Genomic DNA, 12,986 nt, shown 5'->3' with positions numbered 1-12,986 from the left:
TCCTTTCGAAAAGTGTGTCAATGCATGTGTGTATGTGTGTATACTTAGAAATATATATATATTTGTTTTTTTAACTCTTTGTTTTTCCATCTTTTCATCTAACTCTTGAAGTCATAGAGGAGAAAAAGTAGTATCTTTTTCTCACCAATTGCAAGGTTCGTGGCTGAGGCCCTTATAACAAAACACAGATTAACAAGACAAAACCATACAGATGTATTTAATATGTTTTACATGACATGAGAGCCTTCGGAAATGAATACTCAAAAAACAGAGAAATCTATGTAAATTTTGTGCTAAGCCTCATGAAGTGGATAGTTGTGAAAAAAAACATGGTTAGACAAAAAGCAATATGATCTAATGACAATAACCTAAGGAGACTTAGCAAGGCCTGTTTGTTCAGATTCTTCTTGGCTTCCCTGTATGACATTCTTTCCTTTTGGGTATAGAGCAGGACACCTGTCATAGGAGAGTGTTCAGAGGAGAAAGGAGGAAGAAGGTCAGAGATGACCTTCCTAGATGCTATGGCCTGCTTCCGGTAAGGAGGGCAAGAGAAAGATGAGAGTGGACTTCCCGCTTTTGCGGTTTTCTCAATTCCCAAGGTGCCATATTTTGAGGTAGCATTTCCTGCACCCCATTAAAGGCATAAAAAGTTTCCTGGAGTGACGTTCATGATAATTATCACTGCAACTTGGAATTGGAATTTTAAAAATTTTCATCTTTCTATAATTGTGATCTGTAGGAATTTTTGGTAATGAACATGTATCATTTTTACAAAAAATAGTAGAGTAATTTTTCTTTAAAAAAATTGGGGATCCATATAGTAGTATGTAAATCTTAACAGTAGTTTATTTTGGGAATATGCTCTTAAGAATATGTATCATTAATTAATCTACTATTCTTTGAAAATTTCTGGGTTTTCTGGTGCCTAAGGTGGTAAAGTGTTTGTGTAACCCCACTTATAAAATATTATATTTTAAAACAATTTCAACTGGATGATCTACTTCTCAAAAAATAATTTTCCTAATAGATAATTTATGTTCTAGTAATCTTTAACCACTAAACCCTTAGCAATTCTTTCTTTTCTTGGCAAACTGTAAAGACAAGTTTAGATTTATAAACTTGTCTTTAAAACTTGTCTTTAAACTTAAATCTAAATATATATGGAGAAATAATATAGAATAATATTTCCATATGTCTTTCAATCTAGAAATAAAACTTGAATTATAGCCACCTTCAGGCAAACACCAATGAACAAAAAAAGTCTTTCAACATCTCTTTATTGATGTTCATGATTTTAAAAAAAGGAATTAGAAAGTTGAAAGTATGTTTAAAATTACTTTTAGGTTAAATAATGTTTGGCTTAAAGATGTGTTGATTTCAAAACCAGATTGTCACAATGCCTAAGAGAAATAAACTTTTGTAATGAAAGCTAATGTGTTATATTCACTTGTCCAGTTGAATTTTCTCATTCAGTGATTACAAGTGGTGTCCAGTGATTGAATTTTGAGGGTCTCCTCATGGTACTTTGTGCAAGAAACATGGTTATGAAAGCTGCCACGTTATTGATGTACTCTTTAATAGCGTCATTAGTATTGGTAGAATTTTACGCAATAAATGAATGGGCTATTACTGGATACATACTCAGAGAAATATAAATCTTTCTACCATGAAGACACATGCACACGAATGTTCATTGCAGCACTATTCACAATAGCAAAAACATGGAATCAATCTAAATGTGAGTTAATAATAGATTGGATAGAGAAAATGTGATACATAGATACCATGGAATACTATGCAGCCATAAAAAAGAAGATTATGTCTTTTGTGGGAACATCGATAGAACTGGAGACTATCATCCTTAGCAAACACAGGAACAGAAAACCAAATACTGCATGTTCTCACTTATAAGTGGGAGCTAAATGATGAGAACTCATAAACACAAAGAAGGGAATAACAGACACTGGAGTCTACTTGAGGGCGGAAGGTAGGAGGAGGGAGAGGAGCAGAAAAAAACAATATTGGGCACTGGGCTTAATACCTGGGTGATGAAATAATCTGTACAACAAACCTCCATGACATGAATTTGCCTATATAAAAAGCCTTTAACATGTACCCCTGAAACCTAAAATAAAAGTTAAAAAATAATGGATGGGCTTGAGACAGGAAAGTGTGGAGATGAATGTGCGCTTAGAATAATTTGACTATTGGACTTGGGTCCTAGCTGAGCAACAGATACAAAATCTGGTGAGATCCATTCAGTCAATTGAAAATAAGGCAGAGCAAAGGAAGCCCCAGGGTTGGGTGGACTTGGTTACAGCCTGTTTGGAGCTGATGGCTGGCATGCCCTTCCCTAAGAAGGTGCAGTGGAGGCCTGTAGCCAGAAAGGCCACACCAGTATTCCGAGCAGGAATAAGTGCCATGACTTGAAGAAGCTTCTTACTCATTATATAGGGGAGTACGGAGACGATATATGCTTGGGCAGGAGATAAGAACGGTATGAAACCAAGGAGAGAAGACAGACTTGTCAGAAGCTAGAAAGAAGAAGACCTGCTACAGAGCCCGGATTCAGGCGATTGTTGGAAGGCACCTTCCAAAATCCTCTTCTTTGCTAGACTCTGTCTTGGCTCCGTGTCCCTGTACTTTCATACAAATACTCAAAAATGAGGCAAATGTAGCAAAAGGTAGTGAATTGCTTTGTGAATTCTGAGAAGAGGACCTGAGACTAATGTAGAGAGAAAATGCACTTCAGCCAGCAACATGAATTATAACATTTAAAACTACTTATTTTTATTTATATCAGAGTAACAAATATTTATGAAGTCCTTTGAAGTTCAGCGCACAAATTTCTCCTGTGGGGTGGTGGGTGTAGCCATGTTCTTGTTCTTCCTTCTTTATACATTTAAGTTGTGCCTTCTGTTCTTAAAGAGATTTTCATTTGTTCAAAAGATTTATTCCTACCATTTCACAAATCCGAAAATAATTGAGGAAACAGGTTACATCATTCCAATTTTGCCTTGGGTTTGAAGAGTCCCTCATGGTGGCACAGTCCTCCAGGGTAGCTATGTTGTTGGGCTCCCCTGCATCCCAGAAGCTGAAAAAGAATGACATAGGAGACTTAAAATCCCAGCAAAAAGAGGCAAAGTAACCTAATATGCTAGGCAAATTACATTTGTGTTATTTAACCTCACAACAATTTTGCGAGGTAGGTATTATAATGTCCATTTTATTGAAGAAAAAAGGAACCTCAGGAAAGCTGAACTATTTGTCTTAAGTCACAGTTTGTGAGTACTGAAGCTGAACCGGATCTTTCTGACTTTCTATTCTGTCCTGTTCCTTTGTTCCTTTTCTATTCTGTCCTGTTCCTTAGCTACAGAATGAGAAGTTATGGGGAAGATTGATATTCTGATAGATTTGTTTTCTTCACACTCATATCTCATATCGGCTTGGCTCTCTTTATTCTGCACAGAGTGTGTACTAACTTAGGTGCACCCTGCAGTGGTGTTACAGTGTGATAGTGAAGCAGCATTTCTAACGTGTCAGAGTATCTGTGTTGTAATCTTAGAACTGCTTATTAGCTAAGTCACTTAACTCCTCTGTGTTTTAGTTTCCTCAAATGCTAAATAAAGATTAATAATACTGATACATTCCAAGAAAGTGTAATTTAGGTAAAATGAAATAATAAATGAGAAAAAAAACTTAAAAATGCTATGCTCTATCAGGAAGAATACCTAATGGATGCTGGACTTCATATCCGGGTCATGGGATGATTTGTGCAGCAAACCACCACGGCACACGTTTACCTATGTAACCTGCACATCCTGCACATGTACTCTGGAACTTAAAATAAAAGTTGAAGAAAAGAAAAAAGAAAAAAAAACTTACTCCCTAACAAATCATGAGAATCAACATATATAGCAAAACATTTTATATATCCATTAACCAATCTAACAAAAAAAGCATATCCACAATAAAAAATGCTATGTTCTAATGATGTGAGGCTATTATTAAGGAGAAAAGAGACATTATCAAGAGATTCTCATTTTTCACTGCATAAGAACTTGCTGGCTTTCTCAATTTACTATTTTTTTCCTTATTTCCTTCAGTTTTGGGGAATAAGACTCTTAATTCCACCTCTTGTCTCCTTTGCATTCTCAGTGAATGATTCTTCAGTTCCTTTTCATTTATTATTTCCCCTTTATTCTTGAGACAATCCCAGGAAAGGAGAGAAGTGGGTGCTTGTACTTCTCCTTCATCTTTTCTACCTTAGCTCTTCTCTTTCCTGCATTTAGTACCACCAATAATGGACCTGATCTATTGCAGGTAACAGAAGGAGGTTTCAAGAACTCCTCTCAATAGGAGGGTAATTACCTCAGAGACTTTGTCAAAGGTGTGCCATCCACCCACTGCCACTGACCCTCGACAACCTGGTCTGACAGTCCAATAAAAAACTCTCTCATTTTAGGTTTCTTGTAGGAAAGGAATTCCTATGGAAGATACAAAATAAAAAGAGATCAGTTATTTCAGTTTTGAATAAACGTTGCTGGTAATTGTTATTAAAAGAGGTAAGAATCTGGATGAGATCCTGGCACTTTGGGAGGCCGAGGCGGGTGGATCACCTGAGGTCAGGAGTTCGAGACCAGCTTGACCAACACGGCGAAACCCTGTCTCTACTAAAAGTATAAAAAAATTTGCCAGGCATGGTGGCGGGTGCCTGTAGTCCCAGCTACTTGGGAGGCTGAGGCAGGAGAATTGCTTGAATCTGGGAGGCAGAGGTTGCAGTGAGCCGAGATTGTGCCACTGCACTCCAGCCTGGGCAACACAGCAAGACTCCGTCTCAAAAAATAAAAAAGAATCTGGACACGAAATAACAGATAAATGAAACTGTAAGATCATGAGGATTATCTACTGATTTTTTTTGTGGTAAAATATACATAACATAAAATTAAACTGACAAAAAATAACCTTCAACAGAAAAGGAGATCCTCAATAATTCTTTCAAAGTTTATCTACTGATATTGGTGGCCAAATTTATTGAATATATCTAGCGTAAAATATTATTAATCACAGCTTAAAGAAAACAGACAATATTTGCTTCCCTTCTTTCATATAATATGTTCATAAACATAATGATTCGTCTAAAATTAACACTTCCAACCCTCTTTTTTCCCCTTGCCTAACTAAAGGAACTCCACGTGGAAATTCCCTTTTTCTTAGGTTCTTCCAGGAAGGAAAATAAATTAAGGTAGGCAGTGACTTTACTGAAATAGTAAGAACAGCATGCATGTTAGTACATTCATTAACAATAGTCATTGGGGGTCAAGCACTGTGCATATGTATGAAAAGAGAGGTGGACCATGTGAGGAATATTACATTGGCATCAGAGGACTCCAGCTACCTGCTCCTCCTGTGAGTTGATAATCACCAGGTGAGCCCCCATGGCTGAGCAGTTCTTTAAACTTAACGCCCAGGAAGTGGTGTCAGTAGAAAAGAAGTAGCAGCTGGATTGAAAATATTCCCAGTTCAATGGACAACAATTCTTGACTGAACCTAGGATGAGAGATGTTTCAGTGAGTGTCCCAGGTGAACCGAATAAGAAAACCCAAAGCTTCATCTGGCCGCCTGGAGTCCTCATTTAAGTCAGAAGCCTTGGAATCACTTGTTCATACCGCACATCTTAGTATCTAAGACTTTAGATAATTCCAATGTCAAGAAACATAAACAGAATTTTTTTGGTCTTTTGAACATAATTCTGATTCTCTGGATGTCAGTGCCAGGAAATGCAACTATATATGCAAACTATCTTAGTTATGCTATTGATATAGAACCTTATTATCTGTTCTTAGACTACTAATGTCAGAGAAATGTATGCATTTTATTTGGGTGACCTCCAAAGAGCCATCTCTTATGTTACCTAAACAATGTATCCTCAATCAAATCTCCATACTGTAGTATATAGATGGGTGAGATTTCTTAGAATTACAGAACTTTTGCCTTTGAGGTCTATTATAAATAATTCTTCTAACTTCTCTCAATTTAATGGTGAGAAAATTATAGCTCAGAGAAGGAAGTCACTTTTTTAGTGTCATGTAGCATTTTGCTAAGACTTGCAACAGGATGACATAGAAGAGCATAGACAGTATATTTGTGAGATATTTATAAATTCTCTACTCCATACGTTTTTTCTCTTTCATCTCATTTTGGAAGTAGATGAATGAAAAAAAAAGTACACTCCTGGGAGTGATACCTTCCACTTCCGGATTTACTCTTCAGACATATACCTCAAATTTATTCTAAAAGTTTACTATAATGTCCCCAAGACCTTCTGCCCCAATGCTAATTGCATCTCCAAATTTCTAGGATTTTACATTTTGCTGTTGGAAAATAAGACCTAATCCAACTATATTTCAGCTGTCCCAAAGTCAATCTAGAAGCCAGAAAATGTTGCTATGTAAATTTTGGTGTTCACCTTTGGGACTATTATACCTGATCCATAATTGTAGCAGGAGAGCTCTGTGAAATTCTCACGTAGCTGAAACTTTTTCTTATCACAGGTTTGAAAGATGCGATATGTCACTGTAAACGAAAGGGCATAATATTTGTTAGTCTTATTTTGGTTAAAAAAATCAGTTCCCTCAGTTTTGTATTTATAACAAAAGTGCCAATAATTATCATGTTTTTTCTTACAATCTGCTTTTTCTTACAACCCAGAGAAAACAGATATGCTTGCACTACCTCTTATGCCAAGTCCAACTCTCTCTACCCTTCCTTCCAAAAGTAATTAGTCATATCTCTGGTGCCGACCAGTAGTTCAAGCTCTAAGGCAGAATCTCCTAGAGAAGGTTACACTAATGACAGAGGCTGAAAGAGGAGGACTCAGGACTGCCAAGGAAGTGAAAAATGTCTAGCATGAAAAGTAAGTCACAGGTGATTAAAATTTGGAAACAGTTCCCAGCTTGTTGAGGTTTCTGGTTTGAGAAATAACCAAGAGATTAATAGAAAAAAAAAAAAAAGAGTGAAATAGAAAGACCTTTTGAGGGAAAAGAGAATCTACAGGCAGCATGGAAGAGTTTTCTCCTAATATGCACCAGGAAGAATTAAATTGAATTTGACCTTCAGAACCCACCAACACATCTGGTGATGAAACAGGCACTGAGAAATAGGATGGGGACCCCAGCAACAGTCCATAAGAACATTTGGGAAGAGAAGCATCCTCTCTCTGTAGAAAGAAAGACACAAACATGATCAATCTTCCCTAAGCAAGGTACAAAAGAGATAGAAGAGATTCTTATTCACCCTTACTTATTTCCTTCTACTTCCATTGTTTGCATTGAGTAATTCCCAAATTTCAGCATGCTTCAGAATCACTTGGAGGGCTTATTGAAACACAGATTGCTGACCCTTACCCCCAGAGTTAGCAATTCAGCAGAGCTTGTATGGAACCAACAAGTTCCCAGGGGCTACTGCTGCTGCTGGTCTGAGGACCACACGTTTAGCACCCCTAGAGTAAGACTCTGACTCATGAACTCAAATATACAATTTTTCCTTTCTAAGTCTCTCAGTTAATTTTTTTTTCAATATTTTCTAAGGCCCCCTTCTTTCTTTTCCTTTCTTTTCCTTTTTCTCGTCTTTGCTTTTCTTGTCTTTCTCCTGATCTTTTTTTTTCTGTGTCTCACTTTTCAAGCTCTTTGTAAATTAGGTAAAATATTAACAGTTATCCAGTAGTTCCTCTCTTCCTCCCATTACACATTTTACAAAGAGAGTTCCAGAGAAGTGAAGTGTCTTGCCAAAAGGGACACAATGTATTGCAGAAAGGGTGGAAACAGTGTAATATCTCTCCCTTAACTAAAGTCCAGCAGGCTTTCTGGTATAAGAAATAGTCTTTCAATCTCTCTCTCTCTCTCTTCCTCTGTTCCCCCCCCCTTTTTTTTTAACTTCAGTGAATACTTTTCTATTGTCCTGTCTTTCACCATATTTGTCACTTGTTCCAGAAAGAGATCTATGGAAGAAAAGGAAGAGCTGCAAATTTTACCTGTGCATTGTGATTCAGATGATTTAGATGAATTCATTTTTCCTCTCTCTTTGGTTTTTTGTTTCTCTCTCTCTCTCTCTTTTCTCTCCCTCCCTGTCTTTCTTTCTCCTCAGGGGTGTTTTGTTGGTAAGATTCAGGGAGAATGAATCTTGAAAGATAAACACTTTGTCTTTTAGGAAGTTCATCTCCGATAGATGTAGAATATTACCTTGTTCTGTGGCTATGCATTAAGTCAGGATTTCCTTTCTTGCATAAGGAGGACGAGGAAGTTTATTGGATAGCATGTCAGTTCTCTTCACTCCATGTACCAACAAAATGAGGAAATTGTGAAATGATAAGTATCAACACAAATAGGCTGACCATGGGGAAATAGGAGAGTTTTTTAAAAAATGTTGTTTCGTTTTGTTGGACCAAATGTCTCTAGTTTCTTCAAGGCATAACTCATCCCTCAGCTTTTCCTTGACAATATGGAGCTCGCCTCTGCATTCTCAATTTCACTTTGGATCTGTACCATCCACATATTTGGTAACTGAAAAGAAGACTTAGACAACATAGCCAGATACTTGGGAGGCTGAGGCAGGAGAATAGCTTGATCCTGGGAGGCAGAGGTTGCAGTGAGCCAAAATTGCACCACTGCACTCCAGCCTGGGTGACAGAGCGAGACTCTGTCTCAAAAAAAAAAAAAAAAGATTTTAATGCTTCTCTGGGAGAATAGTTAGATATGTGCCTTCTCCTTACTTAAAGATACTTAAGAATAAGATCACACTGGTCTCAGTCGATTTAAGTTCACGAATCAGGAGGCATATGTATGATGTACATGACTTGGTAATCCCCACATCCAGTGACTCACGAATTTTCCATGTGTGAGAAAATATTCTTGTTCTCAAAGGGACTTTTTATTACTTCAATGTGCTGGTCAATTTTCTCTGCATTCTCTGTTTTATAGTAATACAATTTTTAAAATATCTTTAAATTATATATGTATATATTATAGAATATACCCATATTTAATATGTGTATTCTCAGCAAATGGCTTTTGATCAGTAGAAAAAGAGAAACTATTTAGTGGATGAGCTATATGAATTATAAAATGATGAACATAATTACCACAGTTCATCTTTTATTAATTACAATGAACCAGCAACCATCAATATTACTAAACAATTGTATGTTAATTTGTATCAATATACAATTAAACAGAAATCAATAAATTAATAATTTTTCCAGCCAAAATTTTTTTATGTCTTTTGTTTCATTGATTTTCCCCAAATTATACAAGTAATATGTTTTATGATTAATAATATGAAAAGCATGTGACAAGTAAAAGCCTTCCTAACTATACTTAGTGCATTTTTCTAAAGTTGACCATGCTTAATGATTTCTTTTTTTGGGGGGGGGGATTAATTTTTATTTATTTTTATTTATTTATTTTTTATTATACTTTAAGTTTTAGGGTACATGTGCACAACTTGCAGGTTTGTTACATATGCATACATGTGGCATGTTGGTATGCTGCACCCATTAACTCCTCATTTACATTAGGTGTATCTCCTAGTGCTATCCCTCTCCCCTCCCCCGACCCCACCACAGGCCCTGGTGTGTGATGGTCCCCTTCCTGTGTCCAAGTGTTCTCATTGTTCAATTCCCACCTATGAGTGAGAACATGCGGTGTTTGGTTTTTTGTCCTTGCGATAGTTTGCTGAGAATGATGGTTTCCAACTTCATCCACGTCCCTACAAAGGACATGAACTCATCATTTTTTATGGCTGCATGGTATTCCATGTGTGCCACATTTTCTTAATCTAGTCTATTGTTGTTGGACATTTGGGTTGGTTCCAAGTCTTTGCTATTGTGAATAGTGCTGCAATAAACATACGTGTGCATGTGTCTTTATAGCAGCATGATTTATAATCCTTTTGGTATATACCCAGTAATGGGATGGCTGGGTCAAACGGTATTTTCCATGTGTGAGAAAATATTCTTGTTCTAGATCCCTGAGGAATCGCCACACTGACTTCCACAATGGTTGAACTAGTTTACAGTCCCACCAACAGTGTAAAAGTGTTCCTATTTCTCCACATCCTCTCCAGCACCTGTTGTTTCCTGACTTTTTAATGATCACCACTCTAATTGGTGTGAGATGGTATCTCATTGTGGTTTTGATAACCATTTCTCTGATGGCCAGTGATGATGAGCATTTTTTCATGTGTCTTTTTGCTGCATAAATGTCTTCTTTTGAGAAGTGTCTGTTCATATCCTTCACCCACTTGTTGATGGGGTTGTTTGTTTTTTTCTTGTAAATTTATTTGAGTTATTTGTAGATTCTGGATATTAGCCCTTTGTCAGATGAGTAGATTGCAAAAATTTTCTCCTATTCCGTAGGTTGCCTGTTCACTCTGATGGTACTTTCTTTTGCTGTGCAGAAGCTCTTTAGTTTAACTAGATCCCATTTGTCAATTCTGGCTTTTGTTGCCATTGCTTTTTGTGTTTTAGACATGAAGTCCTTGCCCATGCCTGAATGGTATTGCCTAGGTTTTCTTCTAGGGTTTTTATGGTTTTAGGTCTAACATGTAAGTCTTTAATCCATCTTCAATTAATTTTTGTATAAGATGTAAGGAAGGGATCCAGTTTCAACTTTCTACATATGGCTAGCCAGTTTTCCCAGCACCATTTATTAAATAGGGAATCCTTTCCCTATTTTGTGTTTTTGTCAGGTTTGTCAAAGAGCAGATGGTTGTAGATATGTGGCATTATTTCTGAGGGCTCTGTTCTGTTCCATTGGTCTATATCTCTGTTTTGGTACCAGTACCATGCTGTTTTGGTTACTGTAGCCTTGTAGTATAGTTTGAAGTCAGGTAGCGTGATGCCTCCAGCTTTGTTCTTTTGGCTTAGGATTGACTTGGCAATGTGGGCTCTTTTTTGGTTCCATATGAACTTTAAAGTATTTTTTTCCAATTCTGTGAAGAAAGTCATTGGTAGCTTGATGGGGATGGCCTTGAATCTATAAATTACCTTGGGCAGTATGGCCATTTTCACAATATTGATTCTTCCTACTCATGAGCATGAAATGTTCTTATTTGTTTGTATCCTCTTTTATTTCGTTGAGCAGTGGTTTGTAGTTCTCCTTGAAGAGGTCCTTCACATCCCTTGTAAGTTGGATTCCTAGGTATTTTATTCTCTTTGGAGCAATTGTGAATGGGAGTTCACTCATGATTTGGCTCTTTGCTTGTCTGTTATTGGTGCATAAGAATGCTTGTGATTTTTGCACATTGATTTTGTATCCTGAGACTTTGCTGAAGTTGCTTATCAGCTTGAGGAGATTTTGGGCTGAGACGATGGGGTTTTCTAGATATACAATCATGTCATCTGCAAACAGGGACAATCTGACTTCCTCTTTTCCTAATTGAATACCCTTTATTTCCTTCTCGTGCCTGATTGCCCTGGTCAGAACTTCCAACACTATGTTGAATAGGAGTGGTGAGAGAGGGCATCCCTGTCTTGTGCCAGTTTTCAGAGGGAATGCTTCCAGTTTTTGCCCATTCAGTATGATATTGGCTGTGGGTTTGTGGTAGATAGCTCTTATTATTTTGAGATACGTCTCATCAATACCTAATTTATTGAGAGTTTTCAGCATGAAGGGTGTTGAATTTTGTCAAAGGCCTTTTCTGCATCTATTGAGATAATCATGTGGTTTTTGTTGTTGGTTCTGTTTATATGCTGGATTACATTTATTGATTTGCATATGTTGAACCAGCCTTGCATCCCAGGGATGAAGCCCACTTGATCATGGTGGATAAGCTTGTTGATGTGCTGCTGGATTCAGTTTGCCAGTATTTTATTGAGGATTTTTGCATTGATGTTCATCAGGAATATTGGTCTAAAATTCTCTTTCTTTGTTGTGTCTCTGCCAGGCTTTGGTATCAGGATGCTACTGGCTTCATAAAATGAGTTAGGGAGGATTCCCTCTTTTTCTATTGACTGGAAGTTTCAGAAGGAATGGTACCAGCTCCTCCTTGTACCTCTGGTAGAATTCGGCTGTGAATCCGTGTGGTCCTGGACTTATTTTGGTTGGTAAGCTATTAATTATTGCCTCAATTTCAGAGTCTGTTATTGGTCTATTCAGAGATTCAACTTCTTCCTGGTTTAGTCTTGGGAGAGTGTATGTGTCCAGAAATTTATCCATTTCTTCTAGATTTTCAAGTTTATTTGTGTAGAGGTGTTTATAGTACTCTCTGATGGTAGTTTGTAGTTCTGTGGGATCGGTGGTGATATCCCCTTTATCATTTTTTATTGCATCTATTTGATTCTTCTCTCTTTTCTTCTTTATTAGTCTTGCTAGTGGTCTATCAATTTTGTTGATCTTTTAAAAAAATCAGCTCCTGGATTCATTGATTTTTTGAAGGGTTTTTTGTGTCTCTATCTCCTTCAGCTCTGCTCTGATCTTAGTTATTTCTTGCCTTCTCCTAGTTTTGAATGTGTTTGCTCTTGCTTCTCTAGTTCTTTTAATTGTGATGTTAGGGTGCCAATTTTAGATCTTTCCTGCTTTCTCTTGTGGGCATTTAGTGCTATAAATTTCCCTCTACACGTTGCTTTAAACGTGCCCCAGAGATTCTGGTATGTTGTGTCTTTGTTCTCATTGGTTTCAAAGAACATCTTTATTTCTGCCTTCATTTCGTTATGTACCCAGTATTCATTCAGGAGCAGGTTGTTCAGTTTCCATGTAGTTGAGCAGTTTTGAGTGAGTTTCTTAATCCTGAGTTCTAGTTTGATTGCCCTGTGGTCTGAGAGACAGTTTGTTATAATTTCTGTTATTTTACATTTGCTGAGGAGTGCTTTACTTCCAACTATGTGGTCAATTTTTGAGTAAGTGTGATGTGGTGCTGAGAAGAATGTATATTCTGTTGATTTGGGGTGGAGAGTTCTGTAGATGTCTATTAGGTCTGCTTGGTGCAGA

General features: G+C 37.1%; 1 protein-coding gene across 2 annotated transcripts; it reads right to left on the bottom strand.

Annotated features, from left to right (window-relative positions):
* Positions 1-2,867: 2,867 nt before the first annotated feature.
* CLEC4E (C-type lectin domain family 4 member E) lies at positions 2,868-8,069 on the bottom strand. 2 transcript variants are annotated; one of them, XM_055280782.2, is made up of 6 exons: positions 8,033-8,069; positions 7,127-7,219; positions 6,487-6,576; positions 5,399-5,550; positions 4,372-4,487; positions 2,868-3,094 (listed from the first exon to the last, which is right to left on the bottom strand). In XM_055280782.2, the coding sequence occupies exons 1-6, from the start codon at positions 8,067-8,069 to the stop codon at positions 2,935-2,937; spliced, it is 648 nt and encodes a 215-aa protein (XP_055136757.1). In that variant the 3' UTR covers positions 2,868-2,934. The 2 variants fall into 2 exon arrangements, with proteins under 2 accessions (XP_055136757.1, XP_063495785.1); XM_063639715.1 differs by lacking the exon at positions 5,399-5,550 and having other exon boundaries at positions 6,470-6,576.
* Between the last annotated feature and the right edge of the window lie 4,917 nt (positions 8,070-12,986).

The sequence above is a fragment of the Symphalangus syndactylus genome, chromosome 5 (assembly GCF_028878055.3).
Source record: "Symphalangus syndactylus isolate Jambi chromosome 5, NHGRI_mSymSyn1-v2.1_pri, whole genome shotgun sequence".
Classification (NCBI taxonomy): Eukaryota; Metazoa; Chordata; class Mammalia; order Primates; family Hylobatidae; genus Symphalangus; species Symphalangus syndactylus.
This window is presented reverse-complemented; position numbering and strand designations above follow the sequence as displayed.

Coding starts and splice junctions, on each gene's coding strand:
- CLEC4E (XM_055280782.2), bottom strand. CDS start 8,069: ATGAATTCATCTAAATCATCTGAATCACAATGCACAG. Junction 6,577..7,126: donor TTTCATCACCAGATGTGTTG/GTGGGTTCTGAA, acceptor TTTCGTTTACAG/TGACATATCGCATCTTTCAA. Junction 4,488..5,398: donor TCAACTCACAGGAGGAGCAG/GTAGCTGGAGTC, acceptor TATCTTCCATAG/GAATTCCTTTCCTACAAGAA.